Genomic DNA, 21,755 nt, shown 5'->3' with positions numbered 1-21,755 from the left:
AAAGAGCAAAGTGTCTCTGATTGCTCCACAGTTTTAGGATTGTTTTAGATCAGTGAGTGAGCATTCTTGGTTGCTGTCTTACTCAGCCTTCCGCGAAAGCTTTTAGGTTGGCTTTTGCATTAAAACGTTGCCTTCAGGCCTGGGACGCGAAGAAGCAGCCATAAGCCAAGAATGTCACGGTATCTGCCCTTCCACACCACACCCTGAAAGCATCACCACACAGGCATCTTGTGAGAACCTGTGATGTCATTGGCTGTTTCCTCTGCTGACCAGATTCTCTTCTCCTTCTCCAAAGCCATAGGAGTCTGTTGTGAGAGTTTGTGGGTCATTGTCCATCTGATATATGAATCATCACCCAGTCATCTTGGGGAGTGATTTAACAAAGCAACTTTCATCCTCGTGTGGGAGCTCTGATTCATGATGTTTTTTCAAGTTGACATAAACGTATGTTGACTGAAAAAATTCAGGAAACCCCGTGGGAATCACTGGCATGTGGGATTTAGAGAGTACCTAGGACTATTCAACCGTTCAGACTGTACAGTTTCATTGGTGATCCTGGACTAATCACACACTCTTCCTGACCCACTTGAATTGTTATAAAGGTAGGAGAGCTTGCATTCCTTGGGGAAAAAAACGTAATCTTTCTTGTGAGCAATACTTAATTTTTTAAGATGTAGCTATGGAAGTTAGAAATGTGCTTCCCTGTAACTAATACATTTGCTGCTATCAAGAATGTAGGACTTTGCAATTGCACAGGAAGTGATTTTAGGTCATCATTATATGCAAATATGTACGTCTACATATTACTCACTTATTAGAAAGCCCAGAGAGATGCAGCTATAAACTTTCTGCATCTATGAACAGAGCTGAGCATGATTAAAATGTAACTTCTTCAGATGGATACACGCCTGCGTTAGAGAACAGATCCTGCTTGCAACGTTCATCGTTTAAGGAATCATCTTCCCTCTGTTGAGAAATCCCCAAAATATAAGTGTTTTTTTGGGGGTGTAGAATTTATTATATATATATATATATCTTGATGATAGATGATAGACACAAATTAAAAAAAAAACCATACACACACACACACACACACACACACACACACACACACACACCAAACATAAGTACGTCCATTTCAGTCAGGTTATATGCTTTTAAATTCAACTTGCTTACATTTTAATACTGATAAACCAGCGAATAAAATCCAAATTAACAGTGGTTTTTCTAATACCAATTTGTCTGAAGGAAATGACAGAGGGCCAAAGCAAATATCTTTCAAATTTTGGTCACATTGCATGATTTAAATAAAGGATCCTAAGAACAATTTAATTTACAAAGTTATCTCCCCCCCCTTTATGTTGAGAATTTTAAGTGAATCGTAGGAAATATGCTGTCATTTACGCAATATTACTACAGCTGTCTTCATGCTTGCCTTTGCAATAATTATCTGATGAGTGTTCATTTCAGTGAAAACAAATTAAGAATACTTCCAGTTCACTCAGTTACTACTCCCTGATCTCTTGTTTGGAATGGGCCAGCAGTTGCCCTCACTGTTGTCAACTTCAAAATGCAGAAAACATGGAAAAATCATTTTTTTAATAAATGCAGAAAACATGGAAAAATCATGAGCCAGCCAAAGTTCCCTCCAGCCAGCTAACCTAAGAGTGTAAAAGCATTCATTCAGTAGAGTGTCACGCATCCTCTTAGCTACCACTAGTCCTGGGTTTAAAAGGGAAACATTCAGGTTGCCATTAGTTGCCTATTCCTTCACTTTAAATCCTCTCTGTTAACCTTAATAGTGAAGTGAAGGTGTTTTGCAATGGAGGAAAGTAAACAGAAGGTCCTTCTGCAAAGAAGGACAGGCAAGACTTTTCTGGTTAGGAAATTGGACCTCTCCAAATTTTGCAGAATTTTACAAAGAAAATGCTATCTCTAAAATTTTCCAACAGATTAGAATAGAATTTTCAAACAAGTTACAGATGAGCCATAAAAGACAGTAACCCAGTTGTGAGAAGCAGCAGACAATTGCCAAGATTTGGAATTGGCTCCGTAATGGCATAATTTTCTTGGATGAAGATTCCTCTAAGACCCAGAGGTTGTCTCGCCAAAAGCTACATGATAAGTCTGTGGGAGAAATGGAGCTTGTCCACAGATTTCTTACATAGGACTTAATTCCTATATTTGCTGGTTAGAGAAACAGAGCTTTCTCAGAAATGCTCTCTGAATTATGTATTTCCTGTTGCTTTTGGAGCTGGCCTTTAAGAAAGTTTTACAAATGCCTTTGTTCCAGAGGGCCTTTCACAAGAAAGGCACTCCATTCTCAACAATCTCAGCTTTAATTTCCTCAGTGATTTTATATATGCATGCATATATCCAATACTTTGGAGAAGCTTTAACTTTGAAAAGCATGTCATAAATGTTCTGGGGAAATGAATAGTAAAGTTGTTGTGAATATTGGCTTGTGACTGTCACTCCTGTCACATCCTTTCTCTGGTTTAAATATCACCACTTCATGCCCTGCCTGTTCCTCAGCCAAAAGTGCCACTGAACAATGCATTTCTCCATCATAACATGACGAAGTGGTACATTTCTTTGTTACTTCTCCCTGGCAAAAAATCCTTAATGGATGGGTTTCCAGCTAAGTTGTCAACCTGCATGAACGAAGACCAATCAATCTTCTGCCCTGTTCTTTCGTATTTGTTTTAATTGAAGGACTGGGCATGTATATTTTAAATTTAGGAAAGAACAAGAGATTATTGTTGCTGATATTGCTATAATTTCTCTCTTTTTGTTTGCTTGTTTTTCCTTCAAAGTGTTTTGTAAATTAAGATGATTGCAGTTGTAACCTTAGCCAAGGGGACAAAAGTGTGTAGCTTGGTTAGGGTGTCTGTTAATAGGAACCAGAGAGAGAGGTTAGAATTTTAATATTTTTCTTTAAACCTTTCCAGAATGTGTACAGTTCTGTGATAAAAACATAGTTTTTTCCACCCAGAAATACTGTTTCTGAAAAATTGCAGCAAAGTTCATACCTTTTTGCATACCTTTGTTACTTATTTTTTGCATACCTTTGTAACCTATTTGTTAATGAAGGTTTCCTAATGAAAGATCACTTAAGATTGCACCACCTGGGAGCATGTCCTGTTCAGCTACAGGGACCTCCTCCTGCAGAGAACATATGGGGTTGCCTAGTAAAATTATAGATCTGCTTCTTGTCTGAAATTGGCTGCTAAAAATGAAGATGCTCGTAGGAATTGGCTCGGTCAGATTTTTTTGAGGAGACAAAATGTCATCCTCATGTAAGGCTGTCCCTAAACCGAGAGGTCGTCTGAGACACAAAATAGGTTATTGTCAGCAGTCTTGAGATTTGTTCAAAAGTGCTGTCACTGGAGGAAAACTCTTTATCTAATGCAAGTTTGGCTTTCTCTTCCTTCATGGAAGTCAACAAAGCCTTAAAAGTTGGAAAGGAGCATCTGAAGGTCTGGAGAGATGCTGCCAGGTGGAGAAGAGAAATAAGGCTGGGAGAAATAATCCCAAGAAGTAGTGGTTTTTTTCAAGACTCTCTCAGCTGAGAGAGAGTCTAAGGTAATCTTGGGTGGTCCCAAAAGTTCTTTTTCAGAAGGCAACTGGACTTTGTTTTTTCCTTGAAAACATTCCACTTCTCATCCGAGAAGTTCTTCAGAGCTGAAGAAGCTTCTTGGATGAAAAGTGAAAAGTCTTCAAGGAAAAAATGGTTGAGCTTCCTTTTTAAAAGACACTTTTGGGACAACCATGACCTGGATGACTGAAAATCTCCATAGATATTCTTGTGTGGGTTTTCTTTTGACTCAGCAGTGTTTAAACCCCTAAAGAATGAAGTTCAACCAAAGGAAACTTCTCAAAGCCATAGGTTAGAGAGAAAGAGAAAAATTATAATAGCTTACATCTAATAGCATGCTGGTGCTATCCAGTTAAGGACAACAGTATTTCAAGAACGGTTCTTCACAGAACTATATGTATTAAACTAGATAGTCTCAACTTGTTGCTATTGGGAAATGCTGAATAGCAATTCCCAGAATAACTTTCCAGCACTTCCGGAGGCCAGGACTTGGGAAAAGCTGTGCTGCGTAACAGAACTGTAAATTAGATAATCATACATTGTAGAGATCAGGTAAAGTTTGGGAATTAATGAATGATGCTGGGCTGGAGTTCTGTTCCTTCGTATTACTTATTTTAGAGATTAGTGCCATATTTGATTATTATAGAGAAAATTAGACAGCTGCTTACAAGATGCTCTTTTCCATTCATTTGAAATATACAGTATATCCAAAATTTCATTGAAAGGAATTTTCCCAATTTCAGATGAATAGAAAAGAACAGATAGATAGATCGAAAGATAGATAATAGATAGATAGATAATATATCTACCTCTCCCCACTCTATATGTCTCTCTGGCTGGCTGTCTATCTATCTCTCTATCTCTATCTATCTCTCTATCTCTTTGAAGTAGTGACAGCCTGGACTGAATGGAGTGTCAATCCGAGTCAGTCTCATGTAACTCCTTGTATCACTGCTCTTGATTCCACTATTTTTTTTTTCCTTGGCTAAATCCATGCTTTCAAAGGTGCTTTCTCCTAGCCGCTCTTTCTCAACATTTTGTAGATTTTAATAATCACAGACCTTGTTCCAGAATTTGGCAGCTTTGCATATTCTTGCCATGTTTGCAAAAAAAACCTCAAAAAACCCAACCACGCTTTGTGGCTGTTGAGCATGAAGTACATCAGAAGGCCACAGCTGCTCACAGCTGCTGCAAGCAGAATAACATCGAACAAAACGGGCACTAGGACCTAAGGGCTGCCTGGCCCTCCGGCCCTCGGAGGATCTGGCAGTCTTTGTGGCTAAGACTGAACTGAAAGCCAACAGCAGCAGCAGCAGCAGGTTATGAATCATTTCCTCCTGTTGCCAACACCCCCTGCCGCAGGGGCCTGCCCTCTTTTTACCTTCAGCCCCAGCATGTTTCCTGAAAGAGCACATCCTCTTTTCTTCCCCTCAGCCCCATCCACAAGTCCTCCAAGTCCCTCTCAATGAAGAGGTCTTTGCAAGCAGGAAGAGGTGAGTCCATAGAGTTTATGAGGGTTTTGCCAGGATACGTCTATGCGAGAACATCCATCTGGCGTTTCAGATAAACCTTTGCATCTTCTTTCGGTGAACCGCAATGAAAGAAAGAAAGAAAGAAAGAAAGAAAGAAAGAAAGAAAGAAAGAAAGAAAGAAAGAAAGAAAGAAAGAAAGAAAAAGAAGCATTGCTGTCATCACGCTGGAGGTCAAGATTTGGTCACTGGCACAATGTCACAATCCCCTCCCCCCCCCCGACCGCCATTTGTACTAGCTTAAGTATTTTCATTGGTTCAGCTCTTCAGTATAATAACCTAAACCAAGCTCTCCCTGAAGCATTAACAACAGAAGAGTAGGATAACCAATTAAAAGCATGTTGCTGACTCTGTGCATGGCGTAAACTTTCTGGAAAGAGCTTATTCTTTGCTGCTGCTGCTACAGCTGCAGAAATGACCGCCTTTCTTGCAACAAGCTTGTCCTCCAGCGAAAAACAGATGTTCCGCCCTTTACCCAGAACTGACTTGCAGGCCCTTTCCTTTAACTGCATGAGGACTGGGCGGAATATGACTCTCGTGAGCAGCTGCTGTGGTTGTTCCCATGACTTCATGGGTGATGAAAAGCAAAACTCCCTGCCATGCCTGTTTCCCTTTACACACCTGTGATGGGTTGTACATGTTTATAGTCATTCTAAAGCGCAGGAGAATTCACAGAGCCCTTAGTAGGATTGAAATGCTCGCTCTGGTTGGCCATTTCCTCCCTCTGCCCAGCAACCAGAGACTCCATGTGTTTCTGTCTTGCTAATCTTTGCATTTTGTATGCCTGCTTTCCTGCAACAGAGTTTGCATTTTGCAGAATTATTGGTTTCTGCACAATGGAATTTGTTCTTTTCCACATTTGCCAAACCAATTTTTTCCCTACAAATGATTAGGGGAAAGGGAATACATTCATATACAAAGCACTGTATGAGGTGAGCTCATGGCATCCTGTGATCAAGATAACAGTGAGTGCTGAAGTCTATGCAGTAAAAGCATCTCTGTCCACGGCTACTTGAAGCTCACCAGCCAACCTCTAAAACAACTTTTTAGTGCATCTTCATGTTTTTTAAATCATGCCACATAGGTAGGACAGGCACTTAGACTTATATATCGCTTCATAGTGATTTACAGTCCCCTCTACGCTGTTTACAGAGTCAGCCTATTGCCCCCAATTATCTGGGTCCTCATTTTACCGACTTTGGAAGAATGGAAGGGTGAGCCAACCTTGAGCCGGTGAGAATTGAACTCTTGGCAGTCGGCAGAATTAGCCTGCAATATTGCATTCTAACCACTGCATCACCATGGTATGCTTTTGGTATTGTGTATGGTACTGTAATTAGTAATTCAGTTCAGTTATCCTATTCAGTTCAGTTATCCTATTCACATACAGGATATCCTTTGTTGCGTTTTGATATTATCTTGGTTGCAGCTTCATTGCACTTGCAGCCTTACTCTGCTAGGAATGGCTCAGTTTATTCCCCTAGTTTAGAATAGTCTTCATGTCACTGGAAAGAATACGGATTGTAATGCTGTAGATTTCTGGATTTCTGGAGAGCCAAGGTGGCGCAGTGGTTAAATGCAGCACTGCAGGCTACTGCTAGATCAGCAGTTCAACGGTTCAAATCTCACCGGCTCAGGGTTGACTCAGCCTTCCATCCTTCCGAGGTGGGTAAAATGAGGACCCAGATTGTTGGGGGCAATATGCTGACTCTCTGTAAACCGCTTAGAGAGGGCTGAAAGCCCTATGAAGCGGTATATAAGTCTACTGCTATTGCTATTGCTATCTACATCAGGATTAGGATCAGTTAAGCAATTAGAATGGGAAGAGGAAGTTCACCAAAGGAGAACAACCATCTTCTAAGCTGGCCATCATAGCATTGTTCACCCTCAGACCTATTGGCTGCTAAAATCAGGATTGCTGCATGGCGCAGTAGGCTAGGTAACAGAAATTAAGGAGGGGATAGGTAGGTGTAGCTAGGGTTAGCTATGTTACTGTATGTTGCATTGTGTGGTTTTAGTAGTCGTAATCATACAGCGTGCAACCCAGTAGTGGTAGTGACTCTGCTCATATAACAGCCACCTAATTTGCCTGTAGTTCACTCAACTTGGCTTTCTAGATTTTACCAAGAGGTAGTCTGGTGTGCTAATCACAGAGGGTGGGTTTGCCCATGCTAGGCTAAATTGCCCATGCTGTCTAACTATAGATCAGTGTTTCTACAACATGGAGCCTTTCCTCAGTTTCTAGATTGGAGGATGGCAATCCCATAACCTCCTAGAAGGCTTATTTGTATATAGGATGGTGATTGCTGCCTGAAGAACCTCTGCCTCTTTACAGCTACCGACAATTGTTTTTAAAAGAAACCCATAACACTGGAACTGGGAAACTAGCCTATTTTTCAAAGGTGTCTGCAGTGTATTGTACCGGATTACGAAGGAAAATATGTGATAAGCAGACTTAAAGGTGGTGAATTTGGAGCATTGTCATCCATCGTAAACAAGTGTCAACATTCCTGTCTGGCTGACTTTTTATTTAAAAACACTGAGAATCCTCTAGCACAGTGATCTCCAACCTTGGCAACTTTAAGACTTGTGGACTTCAACTCCCAGAGTTCTCTGGGAGTTGAAGTCCACAAGTCTTAAAGTTGCCAAGGTTGGAGAACACTGCTCTAGCACCTTAAAGACTAATTAATTCATGACTGTATTCATATTCTTCGCATCACTTCATCAAATGGACAGTTTATTCTGTAATAATTGTATTACTCTTAATGTGCGTTGGCTAACTCCTGCAGAAAATCACGGAGCTATATCACTAGCTGGATACAAGGGTGTGAAATTGGGCCAGGCATGTGAACACTACAAGAAAGTAACCAACAAGTTATGGGCGCTTATGTATACAGGTAGTCCTCAATTTACAACTGTTCGTTTAGTGACAGGTCGAAGTTATAACAGAAAAAGTGACTGACTACCATTTTTCACACTTAAAACTGTTGCAGCCGTCCCCTGGTCACGTGATCAAAATTCAGATGTGTGACAGCTGACTCATACTTACAATGGTTGCAGTATCCCAGGTGATTATGTGATCCCCTTTTTCCAACCTTCTGACAAGCAAAGTCAATAGGGAAACCAGATTCATTTAACAACTTTATTACTAACTTAACTGGAATGATTCACTGACAACTACGTCCTAAAATGGGGCAAAATTCACTTACCAAATTTCTCACTTAGCAGCATACATCTTGACCTCAGTTGTGGTCATAACTCCAGGACTACCTGTACAACCCAACTTAACCCTTCATTCTCTCTAAGCAGTTTTGCCACACCAGTGTTTTTGCTATTGATGATGCTGTCAAACTTAAGGCCTGGGGCCCGGATCTGACAGCGGGGTGCTTAGATCTGGCCCATGGGGCTGCCTGGAAACAGCAAAGGACAGGTCCGCAGTGCCTCTGCCAGTGAAAACGGAGCTCGTGGGCCTCCCGAGCTCCATTTTCGCTGACAGAGCACTTGGGCTATCCCAGGCACCCCAACATGAGTGACAATGAGCTGGTCAGCCCCCCCCCCCCAGGTCAAACACAACCCTGATGCGGCCATCAATATGAAATCAAATTTGACACCCCTGCTCTACCCTCTCATGAGGCTTATCAGTCTTCCTTCCAGCAGGCCACTACAAAATGTGAAAAACTTAGTTAAAAATAAAAAGCAGCCCGACTGGCCAGGGTATGGGATGGTAGCAAAGTCACTCCACAGAAGAACTAGGAAGGAGGAGGGGAAGATACCAACGTTGCTTTGACTCTTGAGCCTGGCAGAAGGAAGAAACAGGAAGAGGCAAAAGAAAATAAGAGTTCCCACCGGTAGGGAAACCACCTGCTTTGCAGCTCCAGAAGCCGCATGGCGAAACTGTTTGCAGCATTTCTTTTGGGACAGTAGCTGAGCTGCAAGTTAATCAGCTCCGCTTGGAGTCACAGTCACCCACTCAAGGTCCATAGCATTGTGGAGGCATAAAAGCATGGTGCCAATCTCAGATTGATGCAGCTCTTGCAAAGGGAAGGAGCCTATCGCAGCCGATAGCCGTTTGCAAAAAAAAGTGGATTAATTCAGCGCCTCTCAGGCTCTAATTTCTTGGCAGCTGGGCAGCACCTGAGGTGTAAAGAATCTCAGTCTGGAAGCCTTCTAGAGCAGGATTAAACATTTGGAGGAGAGGAGAGTCTGCCATCATAATGAGAAACTCCATATTGTTTGTGAAAATCTTAGGATGATAATCGGTACCTATGGCTGAGTTAAATTACTATCCAAGCATTCTTGAATTGGCAGAAGTCTAGCGATCCTCAGATTTGCTGTTCCCACTCTCTGCCTTGCCCCAATTGCTTCTTTTTTTGGTTTGTTGTTGATTGGTGTTGCCTTGATAATGCATGTGCAATCTGTGTGTGGCATATTAAGTGACTAAACCTTCTGGATTGACTGCCATTCCCTTTGCAAATGTCACCCATCCGTGAGAAACATCTTCCAATCATGATGCAGAGATGGGGCCTGGAGAAGGGGTGAGTTTTTAGCAGGTGACTTGGCTTGACTTTCCTGTGCATAGCAAAAAAAAAAAAAGCAGCACAGAGCTTTTGTCATCCACTCTTCAAGCCTATTGGACTGGTGTTTGGTTGGCAGGATTTGCAAGTGGCTCAACCTGTGCTTTCCTACTTTCTCTCGGGAGAGGTTCCCCCCCCCCCCAAAAAAAAATCTGGCATCTTTGCAAGCCCACTGAATTTGAAAGAACTGCAATCTTCAACTTTGGTGGAGAGGGACACTTTTCAAAGCCCCTCCCCTCTGTAAACGCACGGAACTCAATGGCAGTCTTCTGTATTTTGGAAATAAGCCCTCTGTGACCGGGGGGGAGGGTGGGATTGTGTGCCTGCACTGGTTGAGGTGACCAACAGGTGCTTGGTTGATCCCACACTTCAGAAGACATCTGGCTCCCATCGCCAGCCGCATGGATGGTGATGGGGCTGAGACCTGGCTCAGGCCTTAAAATAGCCATTGCTCGCTGTTGGTTGGAAGGGAAAGCTCCTATCTTTAACACTGGTGGTGTTAGAGATTACATATGGCAGTCTCACGCATGGGCTGTGTATACAAGATGAAGGTAACATCAGGTAACATCATAGCAGAGTAAAATGTGGCCAGGGGGAGTGTTCAGACAATGGTAAGATGCAAATGGAGAAAGGCTCTTTTGCTGATGCCTGCTCTAGAAATTTGCATTCCTTGCTACATAGGAAGATAATGCACCAGGGTTTATAGAAATCTACAATGAAAGAACTGGAAGAGAGATTGGAGAGAGATAAAGTAATTTAACCTTCCATCTCTCTAAATGCAGGAATCTCCTACTACAGCAGATGACCACTCAGTCTGTTTATATACCCGATGCAAAGGAGAGGCCGCCACCTCCAAAGGCAGTCAAGCAGCTTTTAGCATTGAGATGCCTCTTCTGATATCTAACCAATGTCTACTTCCCTGTGACTGACACCTACTGTTTCATGCCCTACCTCCTGGGGCAGCTTGCTTGCAGCAGTCTTAAACCCAGATGTTTATCTGTTTATAATCCATCTAACCTGCTGCAATCAAATGACTCTAGATGGCCTAAAGGCTACACAAACTAGTCTTGAAGTATGCACAATAAAACCAATGTTAACAATAATAACTGCATCAGCTCCCATGTAGAAAGAAGAAAAGAACAACAGAGAACGAAGAAGCAAGATGGCATCAGATAAGGACTTGAGGAAAGTCCTGCCAAAATGATCCATTTTTTAAGTTTCTGGAAACCTGAAAAGGCAGGGACCAACCTCATCTCCATTGGGAGGCTGTTCCAGAGTATTAGCACAGCCAGAGAAAAGCTGTCTAGCCCCCACCCCACATATCTTTTAGAAATGGAGATGCACAAGAAATCTCTCCCAGCTGTTCTAACTGGTACTGGTTGGATCAGATAGTCCAGAAGGTAATATTTAGTGGTTAATGCAAAAAGCAAAGATTTAAGGTGGAGACTCTAGAAAGAGTGCAGAGAAGAGCAGCAAAGATGATTAGAGGACTGGAGGCTAAAACATGAAGAACGGTTGCAGGTATGTCTAGATTAATGAGAAGAAGGATGAGGGGTGACATGATAACAGTGTTCCCATATCTCAGGGGATGCCACAAAGAAGAGGGAGTCAAACTATTCTCCAAAGCACCTGAGGGTAGGACAAGAAGCAATGGGTGGAAATTAATGAAGGAGAGAAGCAACTTAGAACTGAGGAGAAATTTCCTGACAGAACAATTAATCAGTGGAACAGCTTGCCTCCAGAAGTTGTGAATGCCCCAACACTGGAAGCCTTTAAGAAGATGTTGGATAACCATTTGTCTGAAGTGGTGTAGAATTTCCTGCCTAGGCAGGGGGTTGGACTAGAAGATCTCCAAGGTCCCTTCCAACTCTGTTATTCTATTCTATTCTAAAATAGAAAGAAGGAGGAATAACAGATTAATCTTTTTGTTTCTTTCTTCCTTTTTATTCCCTCCCGGAAGTAAAACTTTGAATAGGATTTCAAGATGGCTACAGCATGCTGACTGGAATCTTCGGCAGAAAAATTTCTTAAGGCCACTATGGGTCCTCACTTGTACAAACAAACAGAACCAATTCCTTGGCTCATTTATCTTGTTCCTTTTGCCAGCTACTCAGGCAGCAAAATTCAGTTCAGCAATGTATTTTAACAATATTGGACCTACTGGAGGGCTGCATTTGGCAACGGCTGCTTTCAGGAGACTGTTTGACCTGAGCAGGTAGCAACTTTATGGCATCTCCAAGTCACTGGGTCCTCCTGAGCTTTGATGTGTGGATTAACAAACATCCTTTTTGTCTGTCTGTGTAGTATTAAAAAAGGGAACTAGTCAACACCCCTCACACATGCATATATCTTTGCCTGCATGTGTTCTAGTACCTAGTAGTTTGGGAAGGGGAAGAAAATCTTGAAAAGCTGGTATAGAGATGGGATGGTGACGGAGGATTGGTTGTAAACATGTAAACAGCTTTTGGGATTCTGTATGTTCACCACCATTCCAAAATTACAGTCAGCTGAATCATGTAGCAGACCTTGCTTTCAAAGGCCTTGCCTTTTTCATTGGCTGTGTTTGTGGTGGCTTGTTAGTAAACTAGGAAGTGAGTTTTCAATGTGCAACTCCACTCTTTTCACATAACGGTTAAGTAGCTGTACAGCAACGGAGGTGAGCGTTGTGCAAGAATTTCTTTCATGATGAAATAGATCATCCACATTGTCCGAAGAACCCTGGCTGGGCTACTCGGCCCACTAGTAATGGCAGCCTGTGATGGATTTTAAAGTAGCAGTGATGTTTCCTTGTTAGAGAAATTGACAGAGAAGGGAGCCGCATACATCACATTAGCAATGGCATAATGGCTGCATGACTCAAAAGTGCCAGCAGATATATATATTCTGCCCACTGATTAAAAAGGGAATCTGAAAGGACCCTGCCTGGTACATTTTATTTTTGTACTTTTAAAACTTGAGGAAGGGGAGTGCATCATGTTTTGTCTTCAGAATACAATCTGCAGAGCTGGTTGCTGAACATTTTGCCTGTTGGCTCCTTGCCTCCTGCAGAAAGCAAACTGCCAGCCTTTGGCATCATTATGATTTCCAGGAATACCTGTGAGCCCCGTAAGGTTTCTTAGAAAGTAAAAATAACAGAGAGCTAAAACCCAGTGCTTTGAACAATGCTTTGAAATCTCCCCATCCCTCCCAAGGATAAAGCTAATCGGGAGCAGTAGAAAGAATCCTGCAGGAGTAGACAAAGGTAGCTGTTTGGCAAATCAGTGCTATGCAATTGTTTATAATTGCCCTAGCAGCAGTTTTATGAAAAGGTAGAGTATCCCCACACGGCTTCCAAATTCCAGATGTGCTCAGCTGCCCTAAAGGTTGCGGACTCCTGGCGTAAATGTAAGTCCATTATATTAATTTGAGTCACATTCCTAATATAGCCTCCCATGTTTTATTTCTAAATAATACCAGCTGACCCACTGCAAAATTTAGCTTAACCTTGCAAAGGACAAGCTCCTGCTAAGAGCAGTGACTTAAGCTTGCAGGGATGCTCTTGTGCTTGTCTTGTCTTTTGTTGCTGTCAGCAAAGTTGTATGGAGAGGAAAGCTCTGAGGATTAAACTCAGTGGAAGATCTGGAGATACACCTGAAAATGATGCTAACAAAATTCAAAAGAGATGCCTGTCAATGTTTATCTTTCACGATTTCTATAGCTCAGGAGAACCTGCTGCCCTCTAAATGTTTTTGGAATACTACTACTTTCATTAGCAGCAGCTACTACAGCTGATGGTGAGGGATTTGAAGAACAATAATCTTAAGTGCTATATAGTTCATGTTTGCAGGTTTGTGGAATCAGCACTCTTTTCTGATTCAAGTAAAAGCATTTGGAAGAGCCGTCTATTCCATTATTCTTAAATCAGAATATTTGTTCAAGGAAGAAGAAGAATCTCTTATATTGAATGTGCAGGGTATGTTTTACGAAAATAGGAAAGATGTGTCCACATCTATTTTTTTCAGAGGTTTTGGATTCTTGAGATTGGTCTCAAATTTAAAATGAGATATCAAGAAGTAATAACATAATCTATCTTCCTTCTGGAACATGAGGTTTCTTGAGTCCTGAAAGACGTGAAACCAGACAGCTGGAAAAATAACCCGTGCAAGTGGCCAGAATTCTGGTGTTTTGCTAATAGGTTGTGTGAATGTCTCCTTTTAGCAATTCTATGGTAGGAATGGTGGAGTTTGACCTGTTTCAGAGTGGTGTTGCTTTAAAAAAAAACCTATCATTTCTCTAAGGAAAATAGCCCCTTTTCTCAAAGCCACTATTGGGAAAATAAATACATAACTTATTTTCATTACATGCATCCATATGAAGCTAAAAGATGGCTCCCACCAGACATTTGGATGACTGTCTCTCACTGGGGGAGACAATAGAGAATCAGCAAAGCAGGTTGGAACAAGCATCTTGCGAACACATGAAGGGGGTGGGCCAAGGCAGCTGAGCTAGCATTTCATTTGTCTATGCATCTGTCAGTTCCATTGGGAAGATGTGTGTGCAGTGTGGTTAAAGTACTTGTTAAGAGTTCTCCTCTTAGACGATGTTCTATTTTCGCCCGGCACATATGTGCTAGTCGTTCCCGACTCTAGAGGGCAGTGCTTATCTCTGTTTCAAAGCTGAAGAGCCAGCACTGTCTGAAGACGTCTCCGTGATCATGTAGCCAGCATGGCTAGACGCTGAAGGAGCACAGAACGCTGTTACCTTCCCACCAAAGGTGGTTCCTATTGTTCTACTTGCATTTTTTATGTGCTTTCAAACTGCTAGGTTGGCAGAAGCTGGGACAAGTAACGGGAGCTCACTCCGTTACACGGCACTAGGGATTCGAACTGCTGAACTGATGACCTTTGTGATCAACAAGCTCAGCGTCTTAGCCACTGAGCCACCGTGTCCCTGCGTATATATAAATAAATAATATATTTATGTATGTACTGGGCAAATAAGCTGCTGTTAGAGCTCCCACCCCTCAAAGTACCCGTGTTAATGTAGGCTGTCATTTGTTCGTTTGGAGTAATGCTTCCTTTTTATCCTACCGGGTTAATTCATCCATGCACCCAGGGAAAATGGGCTAAACTTTACAGGAAAAGAAACCTTTCAATCCCCAATACAGGCTTTGCCAAAGGAGAACATTCCGATGGGTGTGTTTACAATTTTTTGGAAAAAAACCCTTTTCTTTGCCATAACACATGGGTATTTCGTACTCTTTCAAGTCCTTAGAGTACGGATCTTGAAAATAAAGTGCTCTTAACAATCTTGAGAGGTAGAGAATAGTCCAAGAATTTGAACAACAGATGGCTTGCCCTAGGAATGCATCCAGCTAGTTGGTGTCCATTTCAAGTTGATCCTCCTAGATCTGTCTGGCTAACACTTCCCCTTAGCAACCACTGATCAGTCCGTCTGTCCATCCTTCCTGAAAAGGGAGCACCTCTGTTAGTTTAGGACAGTAAGACCACGACAGGCCTTAATACAATACAATAACAAGAGTTGGAAGGGACCTTGGAGGTCTTCTAGTCCAACCCTCTGCCTAGGCAGGAAACCCTATACCATTCCAGACAAATGGCTATCCAACATCCAGTGTTGGGGCATTCACAACTTCTGGAGGCAAGCTGTTCCACTGATTAATTGTTCTGTCAGGAAATTTCTCCTCAGTTTTCCAGTGGAAGAGAGGGAGTGGTCACATGTGGGTATTCTCAAAGCCTGATTGGTCCAAAGACTGAGAGCAAACTCTTAAATACTGTGCCTTCCAATCCTAGCCCAGTTTCCTCTCAGTCTGTTGGCCCGGCTCACCATCCGGACATCTGGTCTACCTGTCCCAGGACTGCCAGTCAAGTTTGTGTCAGCTCGCAGAGGGGGTTCAGAAAAATCAGTCAGTTTCTGTCCTCACGTTGTCTCAGTTGTTGGGCAAGATGGTCTCTTCCATAGGGATAGTCCCGTGGGCCTGGTTACACCTCCGGCCCCTTCAGTGGGAGCTCATTCCGTTCCAAAGGGGAAGGATGAGCAATTCTCTTCGGAACATCCGCATCCCTGCGGGCGTCTGGTCTTCCCTCAGTTGGTGGATCTCCCAGGCCATTCAGCGAGGTTGCTCCTTCTGGGAACCGACCAGAGTGACCGTGACCACGGAAGCGAGTCTGTTTGGTTGGGGGGCCCTGGTGGGCTCTTGCCTGGCCCAGGGCAAGTGGATGCCTTCAGACCTCCGACACAATATAAATTGGTTGGAACTAAAGGCGGCACGCCTGGCCCTCCTGCACTTCCGGTCTTCGGTGGAGGGCCGTCACGTACTTCTTCTGATGGACAATTTGGCCACCAAGGCCCACATAAATCGTCAAGGGGGGACTCACTCTCGGGGCCTCTGGCTAGAGGCCCTGAGGCTGGGCACCTGGGCGGAGAGACACCTGTTGTCGTTGGTGTCGGAACACATCTCTGGCACTTCCAATCACCAGACGGATTGGCTGAGTCGGGTGACCCTGGACAATGGCAAGTGGCAACTCCACCCTTTGTTGTTTCGAGGGATTTGTCGGAGGTTTGGCACCCTTTTGGTGGACCTTTTCACCAGTCCGGCGAATGTGCAGCTGTCCTTTTTCTTCATCAGGTTCCAGACTTGGGCTGCGGATGGCACGGACGCCCTTCGGTGCAGGTGGCCTCGAGGTCTCCTCTACGCCTTCCCCCCATTCCCCTCATCCCGGGGACCCTCAGGAAGGTGGTAGTGGAGGGGGCACTGGTCATCGTCGTGGCCCCCTACTGGCCCAGGAGACCCTGGTTCGCTGATCTCGTTCAGCTGTTAGTGGCTCCTCTGTGGAGGAGTCCACAGGAGGAGGTGGTCCTTTGCCAGGGGGTCCTGATTCACCCGGAGCCCCAGTGGCTCCATCTGACCGCCTGGCTCTTGAACGACAGCTCTTGAGGAAGGCTCGCCTGTCCTCCCGGGTCATTCACACCTTCGAGGCATCTAGGTGCCAGTCTATGACCTGGATCTACAACTCCACCTGGGCGGCTTTCGTTAGGTGGTGCTCCCCCCTGGGTGTTTCCCCTGACAGGGCCACTATTCCCAACATCTTGGACTTCCTTCAGAAGGGCCTGGATGACGGGCTGTCTCACAACACCCTTTGCCGTCAGGTGGCGGCCTTGTCTTCAGTCTTGGGGTGTGGGGTCTCCCTCTCTTACTCACGCCCCCCTGATCAAGCGTTTTCTTAAGGGGGCGACTAATCTCAGACCTCCTCCTGTTCATATGTTTCCCACTTGGGATCTTCCTCTAGTTCTCAAGGCTTTAACGGGGCCTCCGTTCGAGCCCCTACGTTCGGTTCATCTGAGGTTCTTGTCTTTTGAGGTTGTGTTTCTAGTTGCGATTACCTCGGCCCGCATATCTCAGCTGGGCACTCTTTCCTCCAAGGATGACCTTTGCCATTTTCATCAAGATAGGGTGGTTCTTCGACTTGACCCTACCTTTCTTCCTAAGGTGAACACTCTCTTTCATAAGGCCCAGGAAATCGTCCTGCCCAATTTTTGTCTGGGCCTGTCTAGCGATAGGGAGAGGCTCTGGCACCAGTTAGACGTTCGCTGCGCTTTGCACATTTATCTCCGGCGGACCTCGTGGGTCCACCGGTCTGAGGCCTTGTTTGTCTCATTCCAGCCTGGGATGCTGGGAGCCAGGGTATCCTCGGCTACGATTGGCCATTGGCTGCGTTAGGCGATCATGGAGGCCTATGGGGCAATGGGGCTCCCTGCTCCATCAGGAATAACAACCCATTCCACCAGGAGTGTCGTGACCACGGGGGCCGGGGCCACTAGGGCTCCCTTTGAGGACATTTATCGGGCAGCTACTTGGGCGTCGCCGACACCTTTCATTCGTCATTATCACTTGGATGCGTTCACCTCGGCTGACGCCTCTTTTGGCTGGAGAGTCCTGCAGAGGGTGGCAGTTGACACTCCCCTTGGGACTAAGCTTGGGTATGTCCCACACGTGACCACTCCCTCTCTTCCACTGGAAAAAGAACGTTGGTCTTACCTGAACGTGTCTTTTCAGGGGAAGAGAGGGAGTGGTCATGACCCACCCTGAGTGTTTTCCTTTGGGGCCAAGGGGAGGGCCCGGGTAGTTCCCGGGAGGGGTTGTTGTTGTTTTGGTTGTTTCAATTTTACCGTTCGCCTTCGAGGAAACTGGGCTAGTATTTAAGAGTTTGTTCTCAGTCTTTGGACCAATCAGGCTTTGAGAATACCCACACGTGACCACTCCCTCTCTTCCCCTGAAAAGACACGTTCAGGTAAGACCAACGTTCTTTCTAAGTTGCTTCTCTCCTTGAATGCCCCAACACTGGAACTCTTTAAGAAGGTTTTGGATAGCCATTTGTCTGGAACGGTATAGGGTTTCCTGATTAGTTTCCACCCATTGCTTCTTGTTCTACCCTCAGGTGCCTTGGAGAATAGTTTGACTCCCTCTTCTTTGTGGCAACCCCTGAGATTCTCATGTCTCCCTTAGTCTTTTCTTTTCATTAAACTAGACATACCCAGTTCCTGCAACTGTTCTTCATACGTTTTAGTCTCCAGTCCCCTGTGGTGGGCTTCTGCTCCTGGTTTTGCAAGGCTATTGCCCCCACCTCCCCCATGAATGCTCTGATTTACCAGAGTGAAGGTAATAATGAAGTTGTTACAAATGCTTTAGTGCAGAGCTCAAGCTGCTTCATCAAAGCTGGCCATCTAAGGATTGCTCAGGTGAGACGGACGGATCTATATGGCTGAGGAGGGGAATTCACGCTCCTTTGAGGAAAACTAAGCTGTCATGCGAGTGGCTGATGAAATAGTTAAGCATAGATCTGAGCTGAGCCTGTCGCGTATGTGAGATAGTTGTTGTGTTGTTTTAGAAAAGAGCGACCTTGTGGGACATTGACTTATGCTTCCTCATCCTGTCCTTGGAAAATATGGATTGGCACAAGGGAGATCCTGTCCGAAACTGTGAGCCCGGATGTAGGAAATCCAAGACAGAAAGAGGAAATATTAGTTATATCTCTCTTTTGACAGGGCTTAGCCTGAAGATTTCATGAAGCTCCATTTGGCCTCCTGTCAGCAAGCCTCAAGGCTTCCCATAGAAAAAAAACAAGACATTTGTTCCATTTTAAATCAGTCACTAAGCTTTTTCCAACACTGAGGCCTTTGAGATGTGTGGTGGGGAGGTTACCTTTCTGAATTGCCAACCAATCTTCTGTGAAGTGCTATTACAGCGTATCTACAAGTAACCTGGATAATTTTTTTTTTAGTGTCACTGTGTATATAAGGAAATGTTTTCTTACAGATGTGAAGGTTTTCTCTTCAATGGGAATAGCAATAGCAATAGCAGTTAGACTTATATACCGCTTCATAGGGCTTTCAGCCCTCTCTAAGCGGTTTACAGAGTCAGCATATTTCCCCCAACAACAATCCAGATCCTCATTTTACCCACCTTGGAAGGATGGAAGGCTGAGTCAACCCTGAGCCGGTGAGATTTGAACAGCCGAACTGCCGAACTGCAGTCAGCTGAAGTAGCCTGCAGTGCTGCATTTAACCACTGCGCCACCTCGGCTCATAGGATGAATAATCGCCTTCCCTTAACAGAACCTAGATTTATGTGGGACTCTTCTGAGTGAATTTTGCCTTTGGAATAAAGCACACTTTTTGGGGACAACAGGCTGAATCTTCTGGGTTGGGTACCTAAATCTTAGATACACACACATGCCCTATATATAACATGTATAATTTTGTACACAGTCTGGGTTTAATGACTATTCTGCACTGGAAAAGGAAATTTTAAATGTTTCTATTTACTAATTACGGGGAGTCCTCGATTTAGGATTGCAATTGAGCCCAAAGCTTCTGCTGTTAAATGAGACATTTGAGTTTTACCCTGTTTTATGACCTTTCTTGCCACTGTTGTTAAGTGAATCACTGCAGTTTTTAAGTTGTTAACCTAGTTGCTAAGTGAATCTGGCTTCCCAGATTCGCACAGGGGAACAAAGGACCTTGGGACACAGCAACCATCGTAAATATGAAGCGGTTGTCAAGCATCTGAATTTTGACCACATGATCTGCAGACTGCAGAGGTTGTAACTCTGAAAAACGGTCATAGGTCACCTTTTCAGTGCTATTGTAACTGAAGGGTCATTAAACAAACTGTTGTAAGTTGAGGACCACTTATACATTTTATTGCTATTGCTTTACTGATTTTCCTCTTTTTTAAAAATATTTAAGAAATGTGAATGCTTCATTTACTGAAAGAACCTCAGCTGGATTTGGAAAATAATACATTCACACACTTCTCTGTCTGTCTAGCAATCAGTAAAAATGACACCAATTTCTGGGACGTCTCTTAACGCTGAATTGAAATGTTCTCTGGCCATTGTTGAGTCAGCAAAAAACTATGCTTGTGTGAAATACGCATCCTATTGGCAATCCCTATCCTGTCTCTACTGTTTCAAGTTTATGCGGTCCCCTGCCTTCCTTCAGGTTTCATACACCTTGAGGCGGTGCTTGGACAGGGCCAGATCAAGAGGAGGGGAAATATTTCAAAACCTGTTCAGCTAAGGGATCTTCACGTCTGCCTCCCTTGCGGGGTGGGGATGAGAGGAATGTGACATCATGCAGACATAGCAGGAAAAAGATGCCTACAGTTTCCCATCGGGGAGTTGCAGAAATTTGCTGAATTGCAACCCTCCCCATCACTTGCTAGATTGGACTGCTGGGAGATTTAGTTCATGTTGACTTTCTACAGCAGTAAAAAAAACTGGTTGAAGAACTAGAGGTGGTGGCATGCTGGGCAAGGAAATGGTATCATCCAAAAGATGGCTCGAAAGAATAGAGAAATCGGCTAGCTTTTTAAATTGAAAAAAAGGTCTCTGGCTAGAGCTTCTCTCTCTGTGTGACTGATTAATCTTCCTCATCAGCACTGAGAGGGTATTTTAAATGTCCCTTCCCCTGGAAATGCTTTCCAAAATCAGTAGATTTTCTCCAAGACTTTAGCAGAAGTGAGATGAGACAGCAAACATGCCCAGGCCAACTTAACAATAGCTCTATACAGAGAAAGGCTGCACTTTTTTAAATTTAGGTTTTCTTTTGGTCAAATTGTTCAGAAACGTCTTTTAAAAGTAGTGTCAATAGCATGTTGCAGGGGTTTGTGAGAAATTATTTGTGACAAATCTGCAATTGTAGTTTTATATTACAAATGGAGACAGCGGTTTATGGTAATTTTATTGCCTGATCAATAATTAGCATTATTCCTTCATTGTTAATAGGAATGGGCCTGATGCGAAGATTATAGTTTACAACAACCCTGAAATAACAATCCATTGTTATAATTTGGGGCACTATGTTTGGAAAGAGCAAACATATAGTAAGTCTTCAATATACTTGACTATTAATATCTCAAACAAGTTCAGGCATGGTTGATACATTCACACATCCCATATTCCATCATGATTTCATCTTATTCAGTTACTGCTTATATTTCCTAATTGCAGGCCAACTAGCAATAAAGAAGCCTCTTGTTCCAGTGATCTGGGCTAAGATTTTAAATATTCAGAAACAAAAGAACAATATACCCTGAATATTATATTAATGGAATAAAGATGATCCACCTGTGTCAAAAAGCTCGAGTTTTGTAACTGTGATACAAGTACCACTGTGAAACTTTGAAGATATTGGGTGGCACTTCTAAATTGGGCAAAAGTCCTGTATCTCAAGCTTGTATATTAATTGTTAAATAATCCATTATTATGAGCCATGTAAGCACATAATATATCAACTGTACATTCAGAAAATTCATTTATTTATATTTTTCCTGTCTTCTTTTACTGACCACTAGTTTGATATGCTGTGAAATTATTGATTGCATTTCCTCAAGATAATCTTATTGATTATCCAAGATAACTGTACGTGTTTATGGCTAATAGAAATTAAGCCTGATCTAAATCTTCATGTAATATTTGGCCTTGACTGGCTTTGAGAAAATTCTGTCTATCAGAAATAAGACAGATTCTCAACCTAGGTTTACAAAAGAATCAA

At 43.4% G+C, this 21,755-nt stretch overlaps 1 protein-coding gene across 5 annotated transcripts in view; it reads left to right on the top strand.

Moving 5' to 3' along the window:
- The window catches only part of RBMS2 (RNA binding motif single stranded interacting protein 2), an 80,978-nt gene that overhangs the window by 24,217 nt on the left and 35,006 nt on the right, over nt 1-21,755 (top strand). The window contains exon 1 of one of the 5 annotated variants that reach the window (XM_087710395.1): nt 21,000-21,084. The exons of the other annotated variants lie outside the window; for them this stretch is intronic. Within the exon in view, the coding sequence (XP_087566521.1) occupies nt 21,061-21,084 (24 nt within the window). The 5' untranslated portion in view covers nt 21,000-21,060. Of the gene's footprint in view, nt 1-20,999; nt 21,085-21,755 lie in introns of those variants that run through there. 5 annotated transcript variants of the gene reach the window in all.

Source organism: Thamnophis sirtalis, unplaced genomic scaffold (assembly GCF_051295495.1).
Source record: "Thamnophis sirtalis isolate CommonGarterSnake01/CBP01778 unplaced genomic scaffold, rThaSir2_p1.2 scaffold_3, whole genome shotgun sequence".
In the NCBI taxonomy this organism is placed as follows: domain Eukaryota; kingdom Metazoa; phylum Chordata; class Lepidosauria; order Squamata; family Natricidae; genus Thamnophis; species Thamnophis sirtalis.
Note: the sequence above shows the minus strand (reverse complement) of the source record. Positions and strands in the feature narration are given on the sequence as shown.